The sequence below is a fragment of the Haliotis rubra genome, unplaced genomic scaffold (assembly GCF_003918875.1).
Source record: "Haliotis rubra isolate DU_JTF1 unplaced genomic scaffold, ASM391887v1 Scf607, whole genome shotgun sequence".
NCBI classification, from domain to species: Eukaryota; Metazoa; Mollusca; class Gastropoda; order Lepetellida; family Haliotidae; genus Haliotis; species Haliotis rubra.
The window spans coordinates 512,162-539,005 of record NW_025767310.1 but is presented as its reverse complement, the minus strand read 5'-3'; the positions used below and the strand labels follow the sequence as shown (position 1 = coordinate 539,005).

General features: G+C 49.2%; 1 protein-coding gene across 1 annotated transcript in view; it reads left to right on the top strand.

Moving 5' to 3' along the window:
* Positions 1-335: 335 nt before the first annotated feature.
* Positions 336-26,844, top strand: part of LOC124255715 (von Willebrand factor A domain-containing protein 5A-like) — a 53,018-nt gene continuing 26,509 nt past the window's right edge. Inside the window, exons 1-4 of the mRNA XM_046689622.1 lie at positions 336-443; positions 2,465-2,667; positions 4,492-4,714; positions 7,921-8,093. Of these exons, the coding sequence (XP_046545578.1) occupies positions 392-443; positions 2,465-2,667; positions 4,492-4,714; positions 7,921-8,093 (651 nt within the window). The 5' untranslated portion in view covers positions 336-391. The remainder of the gene's footprint in view (positions 444-2,464; positions 2,668-4,491; positions 4,715-7,920; positions 8,094-26,844) is intronic.

Here is a 26,844-nt window from a genome sequence, read left to right as displayed (position 1 = left end):
CTCTGATTCTGGGGAGCAGTCACGGCAACTCCCCTACTATCACTCTGGGGAGTGGACACGGCCGCTCCCCTGCTATCACTCCTTTCCGCTCTGGGGAGCGGACATGGCCATTCCCTTGCTCTCACCTTGGAAGGTGGACATGGCCGCTCCCTTGCTCTCATTTTGCTCACCTACCCTGGGGAGCGGACACGGCCACTCCCCTGCTATTACCCTAGGGGGTGGACACGGCCACACCCTGTTTCAAGACCCTCTTTGGGACGCATGTGTTGTCCCTCTTTGGGACGCATGGTGACCACTCCCCCTTGGATATATATAGGCTCACCGGCATATGCTAATCACGTGATCTGTGTCGATTTCACAACACTGTGGAAACAGCAAATGAAAGATAGACATGGCGCTTGGTGAATGTGTAGGACTTGTGTCTAGCGACAACAGGTCTCAAGGTGGGATTTTGTATTTGTGACAAACCACATGTTTTAGCTCCTTGACACATATACAGCACGGTCGAGCATAACCTGGTAGATCTATATGGTCTTGCTATCCAGCGGCCTGTTCTATTCTCGGCAGTCTAGATATTGTGATAGTATCCCCGTTACTTTTTTTTTCACATGTTTTTATTCAGTTCAAGAGTATACATATAATTGCAGAGTCTTCATATACACTACATTGATTCAGGATACATTTAAATATCAAATATCTACATGTCAAATAGATCTACATAGATTGGAACTATTGAAGCATATCCACCAGTGGTCTCCATTTTTGCTCAAATTTATGTTCTTTATTGTTCTTTGTTGCAATATATCTTTCTATTTTCATTATCCGTTACTTTGTCATTGTGGGCAGACCGTGTCACATTCCGAACATTCAAATCGTGACGCAAACATTGGCCCAGAACTGTTGTCACGGTAACAGCTACGCACAACTAGCACTTCCGCATTTGACGGTGCGCATTGGTTTACGGTTCCCTTGGAAATATTGGCTCTTCCCTATTCTCCGAATACGCTGTGTAGAACTCGTGTACACACAGTCGAAAGTACAATCGATTATTGTGTTAGATGATCTTAAATGTCACAGGCAAGCTTATTTGTCATTTCCAGTGAATGGGTGCATATCGTAGCGTCTCTGTTAGAATAACTTAGACGCTGGCCTAAATTACGCCTCCCTCAAATTGAGCCAAATATAGCAGACTGGCCAATAGGTGATATGACTATATGCCTCAAGTATGGGGAGAGTCGGTGGTCAGACATATCCGGGAACCACACGTGACACTCCTGGAATATTGCAGTGTGCAAAATGAAAAAGCAAGCCAAAACTTTCAAAAGGTCTCCTGGCAAAAATGCATGGTCACCCAGACAGACATTTCAAAGCGAAAATGGAGATTAACTAAATGTGTTGAAGGGGTAGCACAGCCTGGAAAAACAAGAGACAACTCATAAATGAGGACACATTTGCTCCAAAACATTGTGTTCCTCGTAATATATAGTTGACATGGATGCAGTTACAATTGTTCTATCCCACTCTATCATATATGTGTATACACGATAGCCACGATCGACCTGTGAAGGTCCGGGTTAGAATATTGGCCTTCAGTAACCCTTGCTTGTCTAAGAGGCGACTAACGGGATCAGGTGGTCAGGCTCACTGACTTGGTTGACACATGTCATTTCTTCCCAATTGCGCAGATCGATGCTCATGCTGTTGATCAGTGGATTGTCTGGTCCAGACTCGATTCTTTACAGACCGCCATACAGCTGGAATATTGCTGAGTGTGGCGTAAAACTAAACTCACTCTCACATGATAGCCAAACACACACGCATGCACGAACGCACGCACGCACACACACACGCCATATTGTCAACAGGGAACCTAGGTCTGAATGAAGAATACATTCACTAACAAAAAAACATAAGTCAAGTGGTGATTCCAACTCTATTATGTCGCAAGTGCATCAAGCATGTGTATTGTACTCACAGCTTTCAATGTGGCTGCAGTCAGACTACCAGCCTGACTACCAGCATAGATGTAGACATCAACATATAGTAAAAGACAAAACTGGAGAACACAATGGCATTGCCCTGGACACTGGAATTATGGATGTGATGACACTGAGATCGAGAGCCAAGGGGATCATCAGTGAAGGATATAATATATGTAAAAAAACCCCAGTAATTAATGAAAGTGACGGGGGTTGGCTGACAAGTCGACACCATCATGCAATGGTGATGAGGATTTAGTATTTGGTCCCTGAAAGTATTCAGTAAAGGTCATAATGACACTAGGTTTTTTTATTTTGTCTTTTCTTGCCTTTGTTATATGTGATCTACCATGTGAGATGCATTTGTTGTGTTGTTTTCCTGTGCAGAAAACTGTCCAGATTGACAAATAAGAATTATTATAAGAAGATTATTTCCAATTTCATGGTGTTTAAATGCTTAAATTTATCAATTCAATTCTTTGCAGTTCCTTTAAAATCAGTATCAACGGATGTGACAATTCAAGCTTTTGTAGCAAGAGTTGAGGCGACCTTGACCTATCTCAACAATGAAGACAACTGCATGGAAGTGGCATATGTCTTTCCAATGGATGATCACAGTGCTGTCTACAAGCTCATAGCTGACATTAATGGAAGGAAGATTGTTGCAGAGTGCCAAGAAAAACAGCAAGTAACTAACTTGTTTATATTGGTTATGACAGTAGTTATAAATAGCTAGAGCACATGAAGAAACAAGGCTTGTCATTAAACCTCCAAGAGATTATCTAACATTATGGAGACTTCATCCTGTTGTTTTGACAGCACCTTGTTGAATATCCTAACCTAACATTGATATTCTATGGGAGTTCCTTCTGAGATTTATTGTGTATTTGTATACAATTCATGTAAAACATGTTACAGTCATTACTTGAGGAACTGGGTTGACATGTTACTTTTATTGCTGTAGAATTGAACCTGCAGCTCTTTGTATTTGTAGCCTAATGACTATACAACCAGGTTACAGAGGTGCTGATAATCCTAAATGTTTCAAGTGCATGCCTACAATTATTATTTCCAGCAAGACATCTGTTTTATGGAAAGCGCGTTGGAAACATATAAAAGTGTTGATAATGGATGCATTTTTGGGCTTAATAGAGGGACATCACAGGCAACTGGAGACAATTTGAACTCAAATTGTTCATAAACGTGCAAGTGGTGCATATGGACAAAAATGATTAGGCTTGGTCATATGTGTTTCTGAACAATGCTAAGCAACTGAGAAAGAAAAGACATTTATTGAAGTGAGGGTGAATCTAAAGAATCTTATACATGCAACAAAAAATATTTGGAGAACTTTTTTTTTGCCACAGACAAACATGACAATAAAACTATTCACAAGCATAAGGTGAGAGGTTTCAGATATTTCACACCAAGGCAAATACGTGTATTATGAAGTTAGGAAGAAACAATGTGGAGAGAGATAACTATGGGATCGTTTATAATTTATAGGTGATTCTCCCTGAAAATCATCATCAGCCCCACAAACAAGATGTACACTCAGATGAATGGAATGGAAATCAAAGAATGCAATGGTATTCTGTTTAAAGGAGACAAAGTCATTTGCCTAGTAATCCTGCGGCATCACTGTAAACTTTCTGTATTGGTGTAACATGAACTTCATCATTGACCAGTTCCTCTATGGTGTACACATCTGTCATAAAGGCTATGTTTTTCACATAAATCTATTTAATATCTTCAGAGCTTGGTTACAACCTTAATATCTAGAACAATTGGAAGATGTTCGATGTTTACATAGACGATTGCATAGGCTGATGTAATTGACCTCATGCACTTTAAGGTCAACTCAGTTTCACCATTCATCTGTTGCGTCAATGGACAAAGAACATCAACAAGTCGGGGCTGGTTCTAAACCAACAACTTCAATTGTCAACATTGCAAGATGTTCATCTACCTTCACCCCTCCATTGGTGTTACCTTCAGTGGTGGCTGATACAATCAAATATTTGTGATGGAGTTCAAAGCAACACACTATCTGTTCACCCTCAAGACAGTTTTTCTAGACTAATGCTTAGTCCCTGAATATATATGATTTTTATAGTAACAAATAAACCCATTTAAGTTGGAAAGGAGCCCGATTGAGTTGGGGCATCCTGAACCTGGGCAAATCTAGACTTGCTTCATTTAGAACTTTAGCATTGCAGGTTAATCCCACCATTCAGCTGTGGGACAGGTGCATTATGTGAGATAGGATAAGTTTATCAAGAACAAATACAAACCTGGATATTTCTTAAGTACCAAATTGCTGCGACTTACAGTCAAAATATACTTCAGCACATAACATTTCCACTCAACACAATATACACATGTGGCTGTGGTAATAATGAGGATGTATGTACACATTTATTGAGAAAATCTACAAACTGATCTTAACATGACTTTCTGGACTCTTATTGTTCATCCCTTGATGGTGACAAATGGTGATGTGTTCACTCAGGCAAAAGAAACCTACCAAGAGGCAGTGAGGTCAGGACACACAGCCATGTTGTTGGAGGAAGATGACAGAGCGGGTGATATCTTCAAGTGCATGTTGGGAAATCTACCCCCAAAGTCGGAAGCTGTACTCCAGTTTGCCTACATCAGTGAGCTGACTGTGGAGGTTGATGGCTCCCTCAAATTTTTGCTGCCAGCAGTGCTCAACCCTCGATACACCCCAGCAGGTACAAGTCCTGAAAATACACAGTTATCTGAGTGCAGGTATAGGGAGGCCTTGGGTGCAGGGAGAGTAAGGAGTGTGCAGATAGATGGCAGGGGGAGATGAGTTTTAAGGACAGGGTAGTTGAAATGCAAGGGTGGTTTACAGGGATAGTTAGGAGGGGGGAGAAGTCAGGCCACAAGCCTTTATGTCATTGCATAATTATTTTTATATCATAACAAATGTCGGAAATGCACTATCCTATATGAATTCAAGCAAAGCCAGACACTCCGTACAGTACTGCTCACTTTCCTTAAACTTGCAACTCATGCACAAAAACTAGATATCTACATTGACATGGTTGATTATTAACCCCGCCGCGCGTTTAGCGCGAAGCAGGGGATGTAGTATTAGGCTCCGTCCGTCTGTACGTACGAATTGGAATATCTTAAGAACTGTTAACTAGATTATTATCATATTTGATACCTAGGTTCATCACAGTCTCGTCCCAGTCTGGTTTGGTGACCTTGACCTTCATTTGAAGGTCACAAGGGGACTTTAACGTTTTACCCTTGTCAGCAAGATATCTCAAAAACCGTTCACTGGATTTTCTTCATATTCAACACCAAGCTTTATCTAGGAAAGGCGCAGGGCCCCGTTGTTTGTGGTGACCTTCACTTAATTTTCAAGGTCATGGCGACACTTTGAAGATTTCAGTATGTTAACCTGCATGTTAAGCTTGTCAGTGAGATATCTCAAGAACCGTTCTCTGTATTTTCTTTATGTTCAACACTAAGCTTTATCTAGGGAAGGTGCAGGGCCCAGTCGATTTTGGTGACCTTCACCGAAATTTCAAGGTCATGGCGACACTTTGAAGATTTCAGCATGTTAACCTGCATGTAAAGATTGTCAGCGAGATATCTCAAGAACCATTCACTGGACTTTCTTCATATTTGACACCAAGCTTTATCTAGGGAAGGTGCAGGGCCCAGTCGATTTTGGTGACCTTCACCGAAATTTCAAGGTCATGTAAAGATTGTCAGCGAGATATCTCAAGAACCATTCACTGGACTTTCTTCATATTAGACACCAAGCTTCATCTGGGGAAGGTGCAAGGCCCAGTCGATTTTGGTGACCTTCACATAATTTTCAAGGTCACAGCGACACTTTGAAGATTTCAGCATGTTAAACTGCATGTAAAGATTGTCAGCGACACATCTCATGAACAGTTCACTGGATTTTCTTCATAGACTTTCAAGACTTCCCCTGAATGTTTTTCAATAAGCAATTTCTTTATTACTATTTTTGCATATTTCATACACTAAGACATTTATGTCAAGGTGAAAGTGAGCCTTGAAAATATACTAGGCACATAAAGAAACTGTGCATACAAAATTTTATAATCTAAATTTATATCAGAGATTAGTGACATGTATCCAACATGCATGCACGTGCCATGTTCCGTGACGTCAGTGAGTTCGTCCTTGAGACGTGCAATACGTCGTTGCACGTGCATTCCGGGAAAGAGAAACACAGCAAATGAATGCCACACAATACTGTCACTTTGGAAAGCTCAACCCCTGCCCTTGCGATCGTTCCAAAAATTAAACGGCTATTGAAACACATAGCATGCCAAGGCTCACGTCTGCACAACTTCATGAGGCCATTGGGATGGTCCGTGGGGGAATGTCTCAACGACAAGTGGCTGCACATTTCCACCTACCAGAACACAAATGACGTCATCGATTGGCCACGTTCTGGACGTCCACGTGTAACAACGCCAAGACAGGACAGATGGATAAGGGTGACACATCTTCGCCACAGGTTTCAGACTGCAGTGATGACTGCCCGAACCATCCCAGGACTTCCCCAACACAGTTCGACAACGTTTACGTCATCACGGGATCAGACCACGACGTCCCGCCATACAGCCTATCCTGACACAACGTCATCGACAAGTTCGCCGAATGTGGTGCCGAAATCATGTCCGCAGACCCTTGTTTTGGCGGAGAAATGTTGTTTTTACAGATGAGTCCAGGTTTAACATTTCCCATAGTGATGGACGTCAATGTGCCTATAGACGTGTGGGAGAACGTTATGCACAGGCCTGTGTCTTGGAGAGGAATCGCTTTGGTGGTGGTTCCGTGATGATTTGGGGTGGAATAACAGCACGCCAAAGAACTCCTTTGGTGATTGTTCAGGGCAACTTAACTGGTGTGGGCTACAGGGATCAGATTCTTCGACCTGTGGCAATTCCTTTTCTGCAACGTCATGGCCCTGGGTTAACATTCCAACAGGACAATGCCTGCCCCCATACGGCAAGGGTTGCTATGGATTTCTTGCAACACCACAATGTTGACTTACAGCCTTGGCCTGCAAATTCACCGGATCTCTCCCCGATAGAGCATGTTTGGGACGAGATGGTTCGACGTCTTCGCCGTCTTCCTCATCCGCCAGATAACGTCCTTGACCTTGCAACAGACCTTGAGAGAATCTGGCGTGATATCCCACAAGCCTTCCTTGCACGTTTGATAGGCTCTATGCATCGTCGATGCACTGCTGTTCTCAATGCCGATGGTGGACATACCCGTTATTGAGCTTGTGACATGGTTGTTTGACCCCTGTCCCGCTTGTGGACGTCATTGTGATTGACTTTTCAAGTGAAATTCTCCCGACTTGTTATGGTCTCATGATCCCTCCATTAAAGTTTATATGTACCTTTGACATTGTTATCGTACTTATCAACTGGGGTAATATTTTGACACTGCACAGTTTCTTTATGTGGCTAGTATATTTGTGCATTTGAACAACTACAGATCAAGATATCAAGAGAGGTTGACTGCTCATGTGTTTGTTGACATTTAACTTCATCTTAAATTATGCCCATCACTTTCATTACTTTTAAAGTTTGATTTGATAATTTGCGGCGGGGGATTATGTCACCTTAGTGACAATGCTTGTTCAATTGATTCCAATAGCTCTCAATTCTTTATTACTATTAAAACATACTGAGAGATATCAGTCAACTTGCGACTGGAAACCATTTGGACTCAAATGGCCGACATGGCATCTTGTTGGAAAACACCTATCTAATTGGCCAGACCAGAGTTTGTGTTATTTTTCTGATGATTATTGTATTACTGTGAAACATTAGAGTGAGGAGGCAGGAATAGAGAGAGGGTCATACCAGAATGACAGGCTAACTCAATGTATTCTGGGTGATTGTTTCAGACAAGGTTGCCACTAAAGACAATATCATCCCCTTTGTGAGTTCCATGCACTTAGCATACAGTATGGACTTCAAGGCAAAAATCATATCTGAAGATAAAATCCTGAAAGTATCATCTGAACATGACACACTACAAACACTTATGAAAATGGAGGAATCAAGAAACATCATGGAGGTAGGTCTGTACTCTGATGACATTTAGGTGTGTACTGGGCAGGTGGTAGATCTGTGCAGTGGTCAGTGTTGTCACTGTACAGGGGTCACGTGGTAGAACTGTACAGTGGGTAGTGTTATGGCTGTACAGGGGGCAGCTGGTAGATCTGTACAGTGGTTAGTGTGACAGTACAGGAGTCACGTGGTAGATCTGTACAGTGGTTAGTGTGACTGTACAGGGGTCACGTGGTAGATCTGTACAGTGGTCAGTGTTGTGACTGTACAGGAGGCAGGTGGTAGATGTGTACAGTGGTTAATGTTATGGCTGTACAGGAGGCAGGTGGTAGATCTGTACAGTGGTTAGTGTTATGGCTGTACAGGAGGGAGGTGGTAGATCTGTACAGTGGTTAATGTTATGACTGTACAGGAGGCAGGCAGTAAATCTGCACAGTGGTTAGTGTTATGGCTGTACAGGAGGCAGGTGGTAGATCTGTACAGTGGTTAGTGTTATGGCTGTACAGGAGGCAGGTGGTAGATCTGTACAGTGCTTAATGTTATGACTGTACAGGAGGCAGGTGGTAGATCTGTACAGAGGTTAGTGTTATGGCTGTACAGGAGGCAGGTGGTAGCTCTGTACAGTGGTTAATGTTATGACTGTACAGGAGGCAGGTGGTAGATCTGTACAGTGGTTAGTGTTATGGCTGTACAGGGGTCAGGTGGTAGATCTGTACAGTGGTTAGTGTTATGGCTGTACAGGAGGCAGGTGGTAGATCTGTACAGTGGTTAGTGTTATGGCTGTACAGGAGGCAGGTGGTAGATCTGTACAGTGGTTAGTGTTGTGGCTGTACAGGAGGCAGGTGGTAGATCTGTACAGTGGTTAGTGTTATGGCTGTACAGGAGGCAGGTGGTAATGTTATGACTGTACAGGAGGCAGGTGGTAGATCTGTACAGTGGTTAATGTTATGGCTGTACAGGAGGCAGCTGGTAGATCTGTACAGTGGGTAATGTTATGACTGTACAGGAGGCAGCTGGTAGATCTGTACAGTGGTTAGTGTTATGGCTGTACAGGAGGCAGGTGGTAGATCTGTACAGTGGTTAATGTTATGGCTGTACAGGAGGCAGCTGGTAGATCTGTACAGTGGGTAATGTTATGACTGTACAGGAGGCAGCTGGTAGATCTGTACAGTGGTTAATGTTATGACTGTACAGGAGGCAGGTGGTAGATCTGTACAGTGGTTAGTGTTATGGCTGTACAGGAGGCAGGTGGTAGATCTGTACAGTGGTTAATGTTATGGCTGTACAGGAGTCAGGTGGTAGATCTGTACAGTGGTTAATGTTATGACTGTACAGGAGGCAGGTGGTAGATCTGTACAGTGGTTAATGTTATGGCTGTACAGGAGGCAGGTGGTAGATCTGTACAGTGGTTAGTGTTATGGCTGTACAGGAGGCAGGTGGTAGATCTGTACAGTGGTTAGTGTTATGGCTGTACAGGAGGCAGGTGGTAGATCTGTACAGTGGTTAGTTATGGCTGTACAGGAGGCAGGTGGTAGATCTGTACAGTGGTTAGTGTTATGGGTGTACAGGAGGCAGGTGGTAGATCTCTTCAGTGGTTAATGTTATGGCTGTACAGGAGGCAGGTGGTAGATCTGTACGGTGGTTAAAGTTATGGCTGTACAGGAGGCACGTGGTAGATCTGTTCAGTGGTTAATGTTATGGCTGTACAGGAGGCAGGTGGTAGATCTGTACAGTGGTTAATGTTATGGCTGTACAGGAGGCAGGTGGTAGATCTGTACAGTGGTTAGTGTTATGGCTGTACAGGAGGCAGGTGGTAGATCTGTTCAGTGGTTAGTGTTATGGCTGTACAGGAGGCAGGTGGTAGATCTGTTCAGTGGTTAGTGTTATGGCTGTACAGGAGGCAGGTGGTAGATCTGTACAGTGGTTAGTGTTATGGCTGTACAGGAGGCAGGTGGTAGATCTGTACAGTGGTTAGTGTTATGGCTGTACAGGAGGCAGGTGGTAGATCTGTACAGTGGTTAGTGTTATGGCTGTACAGGAGGCAGGTGGTAGATCTGTACAGTGGTTAATGTTATGACTGTACAGGAGGCACGTGGTAGATCTGTTCAGTGGTTAATGTTATGGCTGTACAGGAGGCAGGTGGTAGATCTGTACAGTGGTTAATGTTATGGCTGTACAGGAGGCAAGTGGTAGATCTGTACAGTGGTTAGTGTTATGACTGTACAGGAGGCAGGTGGTAGATCTGTTCAGTGGTTAGTGTTATGGCTGTACAGGAGGCAGGTGGTAGATCTGTACAGTGGTTAGTGTTATGGCTGTACAGGAGGCAGGTGGTAGATCTGTACAGTGGTTAGTGTTATGGCTGTACAGGAGGCAGGTGGTAGATCTGTACAGTGGTTAGTGTTATGGCTGTACAGGAGGCAGGTGGTAGATCTGTACAGTGGTTAGTGTTATGACTGTACAGGAGGCAGGTGGTAGATCTGTACAGTGGTTAATGTTATGACTGTACAGGAGGCAGGTGGTAGATCTGTACAGTGGTTAATGTTATGGCTGTACAGGAGGCAGGTGGTAGATCTGTACATTGGTTAATGTTATGACTGTACAGGAGGCAGGTGGTAGATCTGTACAGTGGTTAGTGTTATGGCTGTACAGGAGGCAGGTGGTAGATCTGTACAGTGGTTAGTGTTATGACTGTACAGGAGGCAGGTGGTAGATCTGTTCAGTGGTTAATGTTATGACTGTACAGGAGGCAGGTGGTAGATCTGTACAGTGGTTAATGTTATGGCTGTACAGGAGGCAGGTGGTAGATCTGTACAGTGGTTAATGTTGTTATGGCTGTACAGGAGGCAGGTGGTAGATCTGTACAGTGGTTAATGTTATGACTGTACAGGAGGCAGGTGGTAGATCTGTACAGTGGTTAATGTTGTGACTGTACAAGAGGCAGGTGGTAGCTCTGTACAGTGGTTAATGTTATGACTGTACAGGAGGCAGGTGGTAGATCTGTACAGTGGTTAATGTTATGACTGTACAGGAGGCAGCTGGTAGGTCTGTACAGTGGTTAATGTTATGGCTGTACAGGAGGCAGGTGGTAGATCTGTACAGTGGTTAGTGTTATGGCTGTACAGGAGGCAGGTGGTAGATCTGTACAGTGGTTAGTGTTATGACTGTACAGGAGGCAGGTGGTAGATCTCTTCAGTGGTTAATGTTATGGCTGTACAGGAGGCAGGTGGTAGATCTGTACAGTGGTTAAAGTTATGGCTGTACAGGAGGCACGTGGTAGATCTGTTCAGTGGTTAATGTTATGGCTGTACAGGAGGCAGGTGGTAGATCTGTACAGTGGTTAATGGTTATGTTATGGCTGTACAGGAGGCAGGTGGTAGATCTGTACAGTGGTTAATGTTATGGCTGTACAGGAGGCAGGTGGTAGATCTGTTCAGTGGTTAGTGTTATGGCTGTACAGGAGGCAGGTGGTAGATCTGTACAGTGGTTAGTGTTATGGCTGTACAGGAGGCAGGTGGTAGATCTGTACAGTGGTTAGTGTTATGGCTGTACAGGAGGCAGGTGGTAGATCTGTACAGTGGTTAGTGTTATGGCTGTACAGGAGGCAGGTGGTAGATCTGTTCAGTGGTTAGTGTTATGGCTGTACAGGAGGCAGGTGGTAGATCTGTACAGTGGTTAGTGTTATGGCTGTACAGGAGGCAGGTGGTAGATCTGTTCAGTGGTTAGTGTTATGGCTGTACAGGAGGCAGGTGGTAGATCTGTACAGTGGATAGTGTTATGGCTGTACAGGAGGCAGGTGGTAGATCTGTTCAGTGGTTAGTGTTATGGCTGTACAGGAGGCAGGTGGTAGATCTGTACAGTGGTTAGTGTTATGGCTGTACAGGAGGCAGGTGGTAGATCTGTACAGTGGTTAGTGTTATGGCTGTACAGGAGGCAGGTGGTAGATCTGTACAGTGGTTAGTGTTATGACTGTACAGGAGGCAGGTGGTAGATCTGTTCAGTGGTTAATGTTATGACTGTACAGGAGGCAGGTGGTAGATCTGTACAGTGGTTAGTGTTATGGCTGTACAGGAGGCAGGTGGTAGATCTGTACAGTGGTTACTGTTATGGCTGTACAGGAGGCAGGTGGTAGATCTGTACAGTGGTTAATGTTATGACTGTACAGGAGGCAGGTGGTAGATCTGTACAGTGGTTAATGTTGTGACTGTACAGGAGGCAGGTGGTAGCTCTGTACAGTGGTTAATGTTATGGCTGTACAGGAGGCAGGTGGTAGATCTGTACAGTGGTTAATGTTATGACTGTACAGGAGGCAGCTGGTAGGTCTGTACAGTGGTTAATGTTATGGCTGTACAGGAGGCAGGTGGTAGATCTGTACAGTGGTTAGTGTTCTGGCTGTACAGGAGGCAGGTGGTAGATCTGTACATTGGTTAGTGTTCTGGCTGTACAGGAGGCAGGTGGTAGATCTGTACAGTGGTTAGTGTTGTGGCTGTACAGGAGGCAGGTGGTAGATCTGTACAGTGGTTAGTGTTAGTGGCTGTACAGGAGGCAGGTGGTAGATCTGTACAGTGGTTAGTGTTATGGCTGTTCAGGGGTCAGGTGGTAGATCTGTACAGTGGTTAATGTTATAGTCATATGACTGTACAGGAGGCAGGTGGTAGATCTGTACAGTGGTTAGTGTTATGGCTGTACAGGAGGCAGGTGGTAGATCTGTACAGTGGTTAGTGTTATGGCTGTACAGGAGGCAGGTGGTAGATCTGTACAGTGGTTAGTGTTATGACTGTACAGGAGGCAGGTGGTAGATAGATCTGTACAGTGGTTAATGTTATGACTGTACAGGAGGCAGGTGGTAGATCTGTACAGTGGTTAGTGTTATGACTGTACAGGAGGCAGGTGGTAGATCTGTTCAGTGGTTAATGTTATGACTGTACAGGAGGCAGGTGGTAGATCTGTACAGTGGTTAGTGTTGTGACTGTACAGGAGGCAGGTGGTAGATCTGTACAGTGGTTAATGTTGTGACTGTACAAGAGGCAGGTGGTAGCTCTGTACAGTGGTTAATGTTATGACTGTACAGGAGGCAGGTGGTAGATCTGTACAGTGGTTAATGTTATGACTGTACAGGAGGCAGCTGGTAGATCTGTACAGTGGTTAGTGTTATGACTGTACAGGAGGCAGGTGGTAGATCTGTACAGTGGATAGTGTTATGGCTGTACAGGAGGCAGGTGGTAGATCTGTACAGTGGTTAGTGTTATGACTGTACAGGAGGCAGGTGGTAGATCTGTACAGTGGTTAATGTTATGACTGTACAGGAGGCAGCTGGTAGATCTGTACAGTGGTTAATGTTATGGCTGTACAGGAGGCAGGTGGTAGATCTGTACAGTGGTTAGTGTTATGGCTGTACAGGAGGCAGGTGGTAGATCTGTTCAGTGGTTAGTGTTATGGCTGTACAGGAGGCAGGTGGTAGATCTGTTACAGTGGTTAGTGTTATGGCTGTACAGGAGGCAGGTGGTAGATCTGTACAGTGGTTAGTGTTATGGCTGTACAGGAGGCAGGTGGTAGATCTGTACAGTGGTTAGTGTTATGGCTGTACAGGAGGCAGGTGGTAGATCTCTTCAGTGGTTAATGTTATGGCTGTACAGGAGGCACAGTGGTGTTAGATCTGTATGCAGGTGGTTACAGTGGTTTATGGCTGTACAGGAGGCACGTGGTAGATCTGTTCAGTGGTTAATGTTATGGCTGTGTACAGGAGGCAGGTGGTAGATCTGTACAGTGGTTAATGTTATGGCTGTACAGGAGGCAGGTGGTAGATCTGTACAGTGGTTAATGTTATGACTGTACAGGAGGCAGGTGGTAGATCTGTTCAGTGGTTAGTGTTATGGCTGTACAGGAGGCAGGGAGTCTGCACAGTGGTTAAGATGGCTGTACAGGAGGCAGGTGGTAAGATCTGTACAGTGGTTAGTGTTATGGCTGTACAGGAGGCAGGTGGTAGATCTGTACAGTGGTTAGTGTTATGGCTGTACAGGAGGCAGGTGGTAGATCTGTACAGTGGTTAGTGTTATGGCTGTACAGGAGGCGGGTGGTAGATCTGTACAGTGGTTAGAGTCATGATGTGGCTGTACAGGAGGCAGGTGGTAGATCTGTACAGTGGTTAATGTTTATGGCTGTACAGGAGGCAGGTGGTAGATCTGTACAGTGGTTGAGTGTTATGGCTGTACAGGGAGGCCCACAGTGGTTGCCTGTGGAGGCAGGTGGTAGATCCAGGAGGCACAGTGAAGCAGTGTTATGGCTGTGTACAGGAGGCAGGTGGTAGATCTGTACAGTGGTTAATGTTATGACCAGCAGGCAGTGGTCCTGAGTGGTTAAAGGACTGTACAGGAGGAGGCAGGTGGTAGATCTGTACACAGTACTGTTATGGCTGTACAGGAGGCAGGTGGTAGATCTGTACAGTGGTTGAGTGTTATGGCTGTACAGGAGGCAGGTGTGGTAGATCTGTACAGTGGTTAGTGTTATGGCTGTACAGGAGGCAGGTGGTATCTGTACGGTGGTTAGTGTTATGGCACAGCAGGAGGCAGGTGGTAGTCTGTACAGTGGTTAGGTGTTATGACTGTACAGGAGGCAGGAGTAGATCTACAGGACAGTGGTAAAGACACACATGATATGAAGGATACAGGAAAGGACCAGGTGGTAGATCTGTACAGTGGTTAGGTACAGGTAGATCCAGGACTGTACAGGAGGCAGGTGGTAGATCCACAGGCAGGTCCCAGGATCAGTGTTGTAAATGAGCCAATGTACAGGAGTGTACAGGAGGCAGGTGGTAGATCTGTACAGTGGTTGAGTGTTATGGCTGTACACAGGAGGCAGGTGGTAGATCTGTACAGGAAGGAAACACAGGAGTGGAGGCCACACAGACCACAGGAAGGCACAGGATCCCAGCACAGGAAAGATCCAGGAAACAAACACAGGAGGCAGGTGGATCCCAGGAAAGCACAGCAGGATCCAGGAAGGAACCAAGGAGGCAACGCATGATCCTGTACACACATGGACCGGTAAGGAGGATCCAGGCACAGGGACCACAGGAGGATCCACAGGACACACACAGTAGATCCCACAGCAGGACCCCACAGGAGGACAGACCCCAGGGATCCAGGAACACCACACACAGGAGGCAGGATCCCAGGAAGACCACAGTGGAAAGCACAGAGGAGGCAGACCCTGTACAGAGAGCCAGGAAGAAGCAGATCCAGGCATCCAGGAAAGAAGCAGGACTGCACAGTGGAGGTGGATCCAAATCCACAGACACAGGATCCAGGAAGGACAGGAGGTGATCCACAGGAACAACACAGGAGGCAGGTGGATCCACACAGCAGGAGCCAGTGGAGGATCCCAGGAAAGAAAAGCAGGACTGTACAGAGTCAAGGATCCAGGACAGCACATGGCACAGGCAGGTCATAGATCCACACACACAGGACCACAGGATCCCAGTGGAAAGACAAGGAACAGGCACAAGAGGTGGTAGATCCAGGACAGTGCACAGACATCCACTGCACAGGAGGTGGGATCCAGCACAGGAAAGACCAGGACTGGACAGGCACAGATCCACAGGAAAGACCACAGGATCCAGACCACAGGATCCAGTGGACACAGGAAGGTGTCAAGGATCCCACACAGGAAAGAAAGGAGTGCACAGGAGGCAGGTAGATCCACAGTGGTGAGCACAGCAGGACACAGGAGGTGAAGAGATCCAGGAAGACCAACACAGGTCAGGATAGATCCACAGGAAAGAAAATAACAGGAAAGGTACAGGACATGGATCCCAGGAACACAGATCACAGTGCATCACAGGAAAGACACAGGACCAGGTGGTAGATCCAGGCAGGTGGAAGACAGGAGGATGGAAGACACACAGTGGATCCCACAGTGGAGGCAGGAAGACATCCAGGAAGGACCAACAGGTGGTAGATCCCAGGAAGGCAGGACAAAAACAGGCAGGTGGTCCAGATCCTGTACACAGGAAGGAGGAAAGGATCCTGTATGGAAAGAATGGACCCTGCACAGGAGGCACGTGGATCTGTACATAGCACAGCAGGACCAAAGGAGGCAGGCAGGTAGATCTGAAATAGTGGACACAGAAGCAGGATCTGTACAGAAAAAGGATCTGAAGGAAAGAGGCAGGAAGGAGCACAGGTAGATCCAGGAACAGATCCACAGGAATGGATCCAGAAGGAAGAATGGACTGTAAGGAGGATCCACACAGGATCCCACAGGAAAATGTGGTAGATCTGTTCAGGAAAGAAAGGAATAAAATAGATCCAGCCCAGTGGAAAGGCATGTGGCATGTGGATCCACAGTGAAAGGAAAAAAGGTGGATCCAGCAGGAAGAGGAAAGTAGACCCTTCAGTGGAAGAAAGAAAGGAAGGAAAATAGTGGAGGCAGAAAAGGTGGATCAGGAATAAAGCAGGGAAGAAGAAAATGGATCTAGTTCAGGAAAGACAAACAGGGAAGAAGATCTAGTAGGAGGGAAAGAATAAAGAAGGGGAAGGAGGTGGTAGATCTGAAATAGTGGAAAAGACAGGAGGTAGGTGGTAGATCTGAAGGAAAGAGGAAGGGAGGTGGTGGTAGATCTGAAATGAAAGGAAAGAAGGAGGTAGATCTGAAGGGAAAGAGGGAAGGTAGATTCAGGGAAAAGAGGAAGGAAGGAAGAGATCTGAATAGTGGAGCAGGTATGGCCGTACGGCGAGCGCAGGCGGCAGATCCGGTAACGGTGGTTAATGCCATGACCGTACAGAGGCAACGCGGGTGATCCGTCTCAGCGGTTACCGTTATGGCCGTACGAGGAGGCAGGCGGCAGATCCGGTACAGCGGTTACTGTTGACCGCAACGGAGCGCGTGGCGGTGATCCGGTAACATGGTTAGTGCCATGACCGTACAGGAGGCAGGTGGCAGATCCGTTCAGCGGTTAGCGTTACGGCCTGCACAGGAGGCAGGCGGTAGATCCGTACTGGCGGTTAGTGATATGGCTGCAACAGGAGGCAGGTGGCAGATCCGCACAGTGGTTATGTTATGCATTGCACAGGAGGCAAGCAGCTTGCAGATCCGGTACAGCGGTTAGTGCTATGGCTGCACAGGAGGCAGGTGGCAGATCCGGGTATTGCGCGGTTCAGTGTCATGACCGCACAGGAGGCAGGTGGTAGATCCGTACAGCGGTTAATCGTTATGTGACCGCACAGGAGGCAGGCGGTAGACCGCACAGCGGTTAACGCCATGGCTGCATCGAGGCAGGTGGTGCAGATCCGCACTGGTTAACGCCATGACCGTGGCCGAGGAGGCAGGTGGTGATCCGTACAGTGGCCAGTGTTATGGCTGCACAGGAGGCAGGTGGTAGATCCAGCCAGTGAAAGCAGTGGCTATGATCAAAAACAGGAGGCAGGTGGTAGATCCGTTCAGTGGTTAATGCCATGACCGGCACAGGAGGCGGCGGGTAGGATCTGGTGCACAGTGGTTACCGTTATGGCTGCACAGGAGGCAGGTGGTAGGATCCGTACAGTGGTTATCAAATATGACCGCACAGGAGGCAGGTGGCAGATCCAGGCCAGTGGAAGCCAATGCTTGCGGATCCAAAATAAGAGGCAGGTAGCAGCTCCTGGTACAGTGGTTGATCAAGCATGGACTGCACAGGAGGCAGGTGGCAGATCCAGGGCCGAGGAAAGACGTTATGACTGCACAGGAGGCAGCTGGCAGCCCCAGAACAGTGGAAAGCACATGGCTGCACAGGAGGCAGGTGGCAGGATCCAGCACAGTGAAACAGGTTCCTGGCTGCACAGGAGGCAGGTGGTGGTGGACTGCACGGTTAGTGTTCCTGGCTGCAACAGGAGGCAGGTGGTAGATCCGTGGCTGAAAGAAGCCAGGCTGCACAGGAGGCAGGTGGTAGGATCCAGGAAAGAAGCAGGGCTGCACAGGAGGCAGGTGGTAGATCCAGGCCAGAGCCAGCATGGCTGAAACCAGGGTCTGGGTGGTAGATCCAGCACAGGAAAGCACAAGCAGGACTGCACAGGAGGCAGGGTAGATCCCGAAACCACAGGAAGGAGGCAGATCCAGGTCAGGAAAGCCACAGGAGGCAGGATCCACAGGCAGGACTGTACAGGAGGTAGAAGCAGGACTGTACAGGAGGAATCCCACAGGAAGAAGGAGGTAGATCCACAGTGGAAACAGGACCACAGGAGGCAGGACCCAGACACACAAGCACAGACCACAGGCAGGATCCACAGGAAGACACAGGACCACACAGGATCCAGGAAGAGGACCAAAATAGATCCAGAACCAGTGAAGCACACACAGGCCAGATCCAAACAGTGGACACAGGACACAGATCCAGAAGACACACAGACTGCACAGGATCCAGGAAGACAGAGGATCCAGGAAAGACCACAGGATCCAAACCAGGAACAGGACCAGGACAGGAGGTGGATCCAGGAGCACACAGGAGGCAGGATCCAGGCAGGAACACAGCACAGGTGGTAGATCCAACAGTGGAACACAGCAGGACCAAGGAGGCAGGCACAGGAAGACAGCAGGACTGTACAAGAGGAAGAGGAAGACCACAGGAGGATCCCAGTGGAAGACAAACAGGACCAGACAGGAGGCAGCTGAACCCAGGAAAGCACAGCAGGAAAAGGAGGCAGGATCCACAGGAAACCCACAGGAGGTGGATCCAGAAGACTGAGCCACACAGGCAGGATCCACAGCACATGTGGATCCAGGCCAGTGGCACGAGGTGGTAGATCCACAGGAAACAGGATCCCAGGACAGTGGAAGACCACAGGACTGCACAGACCAGGATCCAGGAAAGAGGCACAGGAGGTGGATCCACAGGACCACAGGAGGTGGATCCACAGGAAGACCAGCAGGACCTGTACAGGATCCCAGGAAAAGGACTGCAGGTGGTGATCCCAGGCCACAGTGGTAGATCCACAGCAGGACTGCATGGAGGTAGATCCACAGTGGACAGACCGTACAGGAGGTGGTGGTAGGATCCAGGAAACAGCACACAGGATCCAGTACAGTGGAACAGCAGGACCGGCACAGGAGGCAGGAATCCCACAGACACAGGAGGCAGGTGGATCCACACTGAGCCAACAGCACAGGAAGGAGGATCCCAGGAACACAGGATCCCAGGAAACAGCAGGATCCAAAATAGATCCCAAAACCAGGAACACAGGATCCAGGCAGGATCCAGACACAGGAGGTAGATCCCACACACATGGCCACAGTGATCCCAGGCCACAGGAGGCACAGTGGAAAGCACACACAGACTGTACAAGAGGTGGCCCAGTGGAACACATGACCAACGGAGGATCCCAGGAAGACAGACCAAAATGGAGGCAGCTGGACCCAGCACAGGAGGCAGGTAGATCCAGGAAACCACAGGATCCAGAAGACCACACAGGAGGATCCAGGCCAGGAAGAAGATCCAAAACAGCACAGGAGGTGGTAGATCCACAGTGGAACAGATCTGAAAGAAAGGAAGACAAACATGGACTGAAAATAGAGGTGGTGGTGGAGAAAGACACACAGGAGGTGGATCCACAGGAAACAGGACACAGGATCCAGGACCAAACAGGAGGCAGGTAGATCCAGGAAAGAATGGACCAGGAGGCAGGTGGATCCCAGGAAAAGACCCCACAGGAAGGATCCAAACCAGCAGTGGAAGGAGGTAGACCCACAGGAAGGCACAGGAGGCAGGATCCCAGGAAAAGAGGCACAGGATCTTGTACAGGAAGAAGAGGTGGATCCAGAAGAGGACTGAAAAGGTGGTAGATCCAACAGGAACACAGCAGGACTTGCATGGAAGAGGTGGATCCTTGTACAGTGAAAGCACAAACAGGACAAGGAGGTAGGTGGTAGATCCAGAAGACACACAAACAGGACAGGAGGTAGATCCAGAACAGTGGAAAGAAAAGCATGGACAGGAGGCAGTGGTAGATCCAGGAAAAAGAAGGACTGTACAGGTGGTGGTGGTAGATCCAGTGGAAAGCACAGCAGGACTCAAAAGAGAGGCAGGATCCGAAGAAAGGAAACAGGAAGGAAGGAGATCCACAGTGAAAGCACAGGAAGGAAAATAGAGGTGGTAGATCTGTACAGGGAAAGAATAAAGACCAGGAGATTCAGGCACAGCAGACTGGAGGTGGTGGTAGCCTGTACAGTGGAAAGAATAAAGAGGACTGTACAGGGGATTCAGGAAGGAAGAATAAAGAGACAGGGAGGTAGCTGATAGGTTCAGGTGGAAAGAAGGAAAGAAGAAGGAGGTAGATCTGTGTTAGTGAAAAGGAAGGAAGATTCAGGCATTGGAAAGAAAGGTGGAAAGAAGGTGGTGGATTCAGGGATAGTACAGCCGGGTAACAGGAGCGCAGGCGGCAGATCGATCCTGCACAGTGAGCCAGTGTTCATGGCCGTTCCAGGGTCTGCAGATCCGCACAGCCATCACATGGACCTGCACAGGAGGCAGGTGGCAGATCTGTTCAGTGGCTGGGCAAGCTATGGCTGCACAGGAGGCAGGTGGTGGCAGATCCACAGGGAAAGCCAGTGTTATGGCTGCACAGGAGGCAGGTGGCAGGATCCAGCACAGTGGCCAGTGCCATGACTGCAACAGGAGGCAGTGGTAGATCCACAGTGGCCACCGTTAAGGACTGCACAGGAGGCAGGTGGCAGGATCCAGTGAGCTACAGCTGCACAGGAGGCAGGTGGTAGATCCAGCACAGTGGAAACAGGCCAGGACTGCACAGGAGGCAGGTGGTGGATCCACAGGAAAAGACAGCAGGACTGCACAAGAGGCAGGTAGCCCCACACAACAGGACTGCACAGGAGGCAGGTGGTAGATCCACAGGAAGGACAAGGACTGTGGAGGCAGGATCCACAGGAAAACAGGACCGGAAGAGGCAGGACCCAGCAGGAAGGAGGATCCCAGGACCACAGGTGGTAGACCCAGAAGGAACACAAACAGGACCAGGCACAGGACCCAGTGGAACACAGGAAGGCAGATCCACAGGAAGGCAGGAAGAGGTGGATCCCGAAACACAGGAGGTGGTAGATCCAGGTGGTGGATCCAGGAACAGGAGGCAGGATCCCACAGTGGAAGCAGCACAGGAGGCACAGGATCCCCAGGAAGAACAGCAGGAACAGGAGGCAGGTGGATCCCAGAAGCAGGAAGAAGGAGGAATGGACCGAAGGAATGGACACACAGGAGGCAGGTGGAGGCAGGATCCACAGGAAAAAGGATCCCAGGAAGACACAGGTAGATCCAGCCCAGGCAGGTAGATCCACAGTGGCTGCACAGGAGGCAGGTGGATCCAGGCAGCCCCACAGGAGGCAGGACCCAGGAAGACCAAACAGGACCGGCACAGTGATCCAAGACAGCACAGGAGGTGGATCCACAGGACCAACAGGATCCCAGACAGGAAAGACTGAACAGGTGGATCCAGGAACAGGAGGTAGATCCCACAGAGGCAGGTGGACCCACAGGAAACAGACAGGAGGCACAACCCCAGGCAGGAAAATGGAGGTGGTAGATCCACAGGAAGAAAACAGGACTGCACAGGAGGCAGGATCCCAGGCCAGTGAGCACAAACAGGACCGTGGCTGAGGAGGCAGATCCAGCACAAAACAGGAGGTGGATCCCAGACACTTGAAAGACCAGGACTGCATGCAGGATCCAGGAAAGCACACAGGAGGTGGTAGATCCACAGGAAGAGACCAGGAGGTGGTAGATCCAGAAACCAGCACAGCAGGACCAAAAATAGATCCCACAGGAACAAAAAGGATCCAGTGGAGCACAAAGACCAAAACCCCACAGGAACACAACAGGACCCACAGGAGGCAGGATCCCAGGCCAGTGAGCACAACCCAGGCCAGGAGGCAGGTGATCCAGAACCCAGGAAGACAAGGACCGGTACAGGAGGCAGCTGGAATCCACAGCAGGACCTGCACAGTGGAGGTGGATCCCAACACACAGGATCTGTACAGGAAAGAATACAGGAGGCAGGTGATCCACACACAGATCCAGACAGTGGAAGAGGACACAGGATCCAGGAAAAGACCACAGGCAGGTGGTAGATCCCACAGGAAGACCAGACAGGAGGCAGGTAGACACAGGATCCACAGGAACACAGCACACAGGAGGTGGTGGATCCCACAGGAAGACAGATCCAGCACACAGGACTGTACAAGGCACAGGAAAGACAGACTGTAGATCCAGTGAGCACAGCAGGACAGGAGGTAGCCCAGGAACACATGGACAGGAGGCAGTGGAGGAAACCCCACAACAGGATCCCAGCCCCACAGGCAGGACCCACAGTGGAAAGAAAGATCCACAGTGGAAACAGCATGGAGGCAGGTGGTAGATCCAGGAACACAGGTAGATCCCAGCACAGCAGGACTGGAAGGAGGTGGACCCAAAATAGATCTGTACAGGAAGAGGACAGGAAGGAGGTGGATCCAAGCAGGACTGTACAGGAGGTGGTGGTGGATCTGTACAGTGGAAAGAATATGACTGAAGGAGGCAGGTGGTGGATCTGAAGGAAAGAAAAGGAAAAGGAGGCAGGTGGTAGACCACACAGTGGAAAGCAGGATCCCAGGCCAGGAGGCAGGTGGTAGATCCACAGTGGAAACACAGCAGGACCCAGTGGAGGCAGGTGATCCACAAGATCCACAAAAAGGACTGCACAGGAGGCAGGTGGTAGATCCAGGAAAGACAGGACTGCACAAGGAAGACAGACCACAGGAGTGCAGGTAGATCCAGGAAAGCACAGCAGGACCAAAATGGACAGGTGGTGGATCCACAGGAACAGGATCAAAATATGGAGGCAGGTAGATCCAGGACAGTGGACAGGAAGGAGGTGGTAGATCCAGCATGACTGCACAGGCAGGTGGTAGATCTGTACAGGAAGGACAAACAGACTGCAATGAGGCACAGATCTGTACAGTGGAAAGCACAAACATGGCACAGGAGGCAGGTGGTAGATCTGTAACAGTGGACACAGGGAGGTGGTAGATCCAGAAACCAGGAAAAACAGGCACAGAGGAGGTGGTAGATCCCAGGAAGGCACAGGAGGCAGATCCAGGCACAGGAGGCAGGACCCACAGTGGAAACAGCACAGGGAGGCAGGTGGTGACCCCAGGAACACACAGGCATGGTGGTAGATCCAGACACAGGATCCCAGGAGACCAAATAGATCCAGGACAGTGGAAACACAGCACAGTGGATCCAGGAAGGAAAGGAAAAATGGAGGTAGATCCAGGAAGAAAATAGTGGATCCCGAAACGAAAAGAAGAGGAAGGAAGGTGGTAGATCCACAGGCATAAAAGGAGGTGGTAGATCTGTACAGGGAAAGAAAAAGGAAGGAGGTAGATCTGTACAGGGAAAGAAAGAGGAAGGAGGTGGTGGATCTGTAATGGAAAGAACACAGCATGGACTGAGTGGAGGTAATGGAAGATCTGAAGGGAGCACAGCAGGGAAGGTATGGATCCACAGTGGAAAAGACCACAGGGAGGGGTGGTAGATCTGAAGGAAAGAAAAGAGGATCAGGAGGTGGTGGTAGATCTGAAACAGTGGAAAGAGGGGAAGGAAGATCTGAAGAAAGGGGAAAGAGGAAGGAGGTAGATTCAGGTGGAAAGAGGAAGGAAGAGGTGGTAGATCTTGTATTAGTGGCGGTGGAAGGACTGGAGGTAGAAAGAGCAGCGACCGTACAGGAGGCAGGTGGTAGATCCGGTAACAGTGGTTATCGTTATGGCTGCATTGCGAGGCAGGTAGATCCGGAAAAATAGCGGTTAATGTTTGGCGACTGCACAGGATGGGCAGGTGGCAGATCCGGTACGCGTTGCCGCGTATTGCACAGGAGGCAGGTGGCAGGATCCGGTATTGTGCGGTTTAGTGTTATGACCGTAACAGGAGGCAGGTGGTAGATCCGTTCAGCGGTTAACGTTATGACCGAGGCCAGGAGGCGGCGGTGGCAGATCCGCATTGCGCTGGGGCGCGTTATGGCCAAAAGCCGAGGAGGCAGGTGGCAGATCCGGGTAACGCGGTTACCGTTAATGGCTGCAATATGGAGGCAGGTGGCAGATCCGTACAGTGGTTAAATGTTATGATCCCGCATTGCGGAGGCAGGCAGGTGGTAGATCCGTAACAGTGGTTAATGTTGAAAACTGCACAAGAGGCCAATGGTAGCCCACAGTGGCTAATGTTATGACCGGCCAGAGGCAGGTGGCAGATCCGTACAGTGGTTAATGTTATGACCGTAACAGGAGGGCAGCCGGTGGTGGTCTGCACAGTGGCGCCAATGTTATGGCTGCACAGGAGGCAGGTGGCAGATCCAGCACAGTGAAAGCCAGTGTCTGGCCTGCAACAGGAGGCAGGTGGCAGATCCGGTAATACTGGTTAGCAGTTGTGGCCGCACAGGAGCGCAGGTGGCAGGATCTGCACAAAGTGGTTGGCGTTGGTGGCTGCACAGGAGGCAGGCGGTAGATCCGGTGGCCAGTGAAACAAGGCCAGGGCCGTACAGGAGGCAGGTGGTAGATCCAGGCCAGTGGTGCCATGGCTGTTCAGGGTCAGGTGGCAGATCCAGTACAGTGGTTAATGTTATGACCGTACTGAGGAGGCAGGTGGTAGATCCGTCCAGTGGTTGGCGTTACGGCTGCACAGGAGGCAGGTGGCAGATCCAGGCCAGTGGTTTGGTGTCATGGCTGCACAGGCAGGCAGATCCGGTACAGTGAACATGTTATGACCGCACAGGAGGGCAGGTGGTAGATCCGGCACATGGCCATCAGCTATGACCGTACGGAGGCAGGTGGCAGATCCCGCACAGTGGCCAGCAGGCCAGGATCCGCGCGGCCAGGACCGGGTGGCCGAGGAGGCAGGTGGCAGATCCACAGTGGAAGAGCCGGATCCCAGGCCCCAAGACAGGACTGCACAGGAGGCAGGTGGTAGATCCACAGGAAGAACAGGACCAACAGAGGTAGCCAGGATCCAGGCAGGACTGCACAGGAGGCAGGATCCAGAAACCAAGGAAACACAGCAGGAAGGAGGCAGATCTGTACAGCACAGGAAGGAGGATCCCACACTGAGCACAGGACCGGAAGGCAGATCCAGGAAAAATACACAGAACAGGATCCAGGAAACAGGACCACAGGAGGTGGATCCCGAACCAGGAAGACCACAGGACAGGAGGCAGGATCCACACACAGGATCCCAGGCCAAGGAGGTGGTGGATCCACACAGACAGGATCCACAGCACAGCAGGACTGTACAAGGCACAGTGGAAGACAACACGACCACAGGATCCCAGCAGTGGAACACACAGGACCAGGCAGCCAAGCACAGGACAGGAGGATCCAGGAAAGAGGCAGGTAGATCTGTACATTGCCCCATGAGGCAGGATCCCAGGAAGAAGCACAGGAGGCAGGATCCCAGGATCCCACAGATCCCAGAAGGAAGGATCCCAGATCCCAACAGGAAAGCACACAGGAGGTGGATCCCAGGCTATGGAAATGACCGTACAGGAGGCAGGATCCACAGGAAAGCACAGCAGACCGCACAGGATCCAGTGGAAAGAAGAGGCAGATCCCACAGGCAGGACCAGGAGGCAGGATCCAGGCCAGGAAAGACAGACTGTGGCCAAGGAAACACAGGACCGGTGAGGTGGTACAGATCTGTACAGTGGAAAGAAACATGGACCAGACACAGGAGGCAGGATCCAAAGAAAGACACACAGGAGGCAGGATCCAGGAAGGACCACAGGAGGCAACGCAGATCCACAGGAGGTGGATCCAGGAATGGACTGTACAGGAGCCGGCAGGATCCCAGGAATGGAGCACAAAGGACCACAGGAGTCATGGTAGATCCAGCACAAACAGTGGACTGAAGGACCCAGTGGACACAGGAGGCAGGATCCAGGAAAGAAGAAGGAGGTGGTGGATCCCAGAAAGGAAAGGACCACAGGAGGCAGGATCCAGGAACACAGGAGGTGGTAGATCCACAGGACACAGGATCCAGGAAGACACAGTGGTAGGATCCAGGAACACACAGGACTGTACAGGAAAGTCATGGTAGATCCCAGGAAGACCAAGGTGGATCCCAGGAAGCACAGGAGGTGGATCCGAAACCAGTGGCACAGGATCCACAGGACTGGAGGATCCCACAGGAAACAGACAAGATCCCAGGAAGACACACAGGATCCCGAAGACAGGTGATCCACAGTGGAAAGCAGGACTGCACAGGAGACAGGTGGTAGATCCACAGTGGAAAGACACACAGATCCACAGGAAACAGGAAGACAGGAGGTGGTGGTGGATCCACAGGATCCACAGTGGAAACAGGATCCAGGAGCACAAACACAGGATCCAGGAAACAGGACCCTGTAACAGGAGTCAAGGTAGATCCACAGTGAAGACAGGGAAGGAGATCCAGGCCAGGAAGGCAGGACTGCACAGGAGGCAGGTGGTAGATCCACAGGAAACAGCAGGACCAAAATGGAGGTAGATCCAGCACAGGAGGTGGATCCACAGGAAAACAGGACTGTAATGAGTCAAGGATCCAGGAAAGACACACAGGAGTGGTAGATCCACAGCAGGACTGCACAGGAGGCAGTAGATCCAGTGGAAGACAGGACTTGCACAGTGGATCCAGGAAGACAGGACAGGATCCAGGACACACAGGACTGTACAGATCCACAGGAAAGCACAAAGAGATCTGCACAGGAGGATTCAGGACAGTGGAA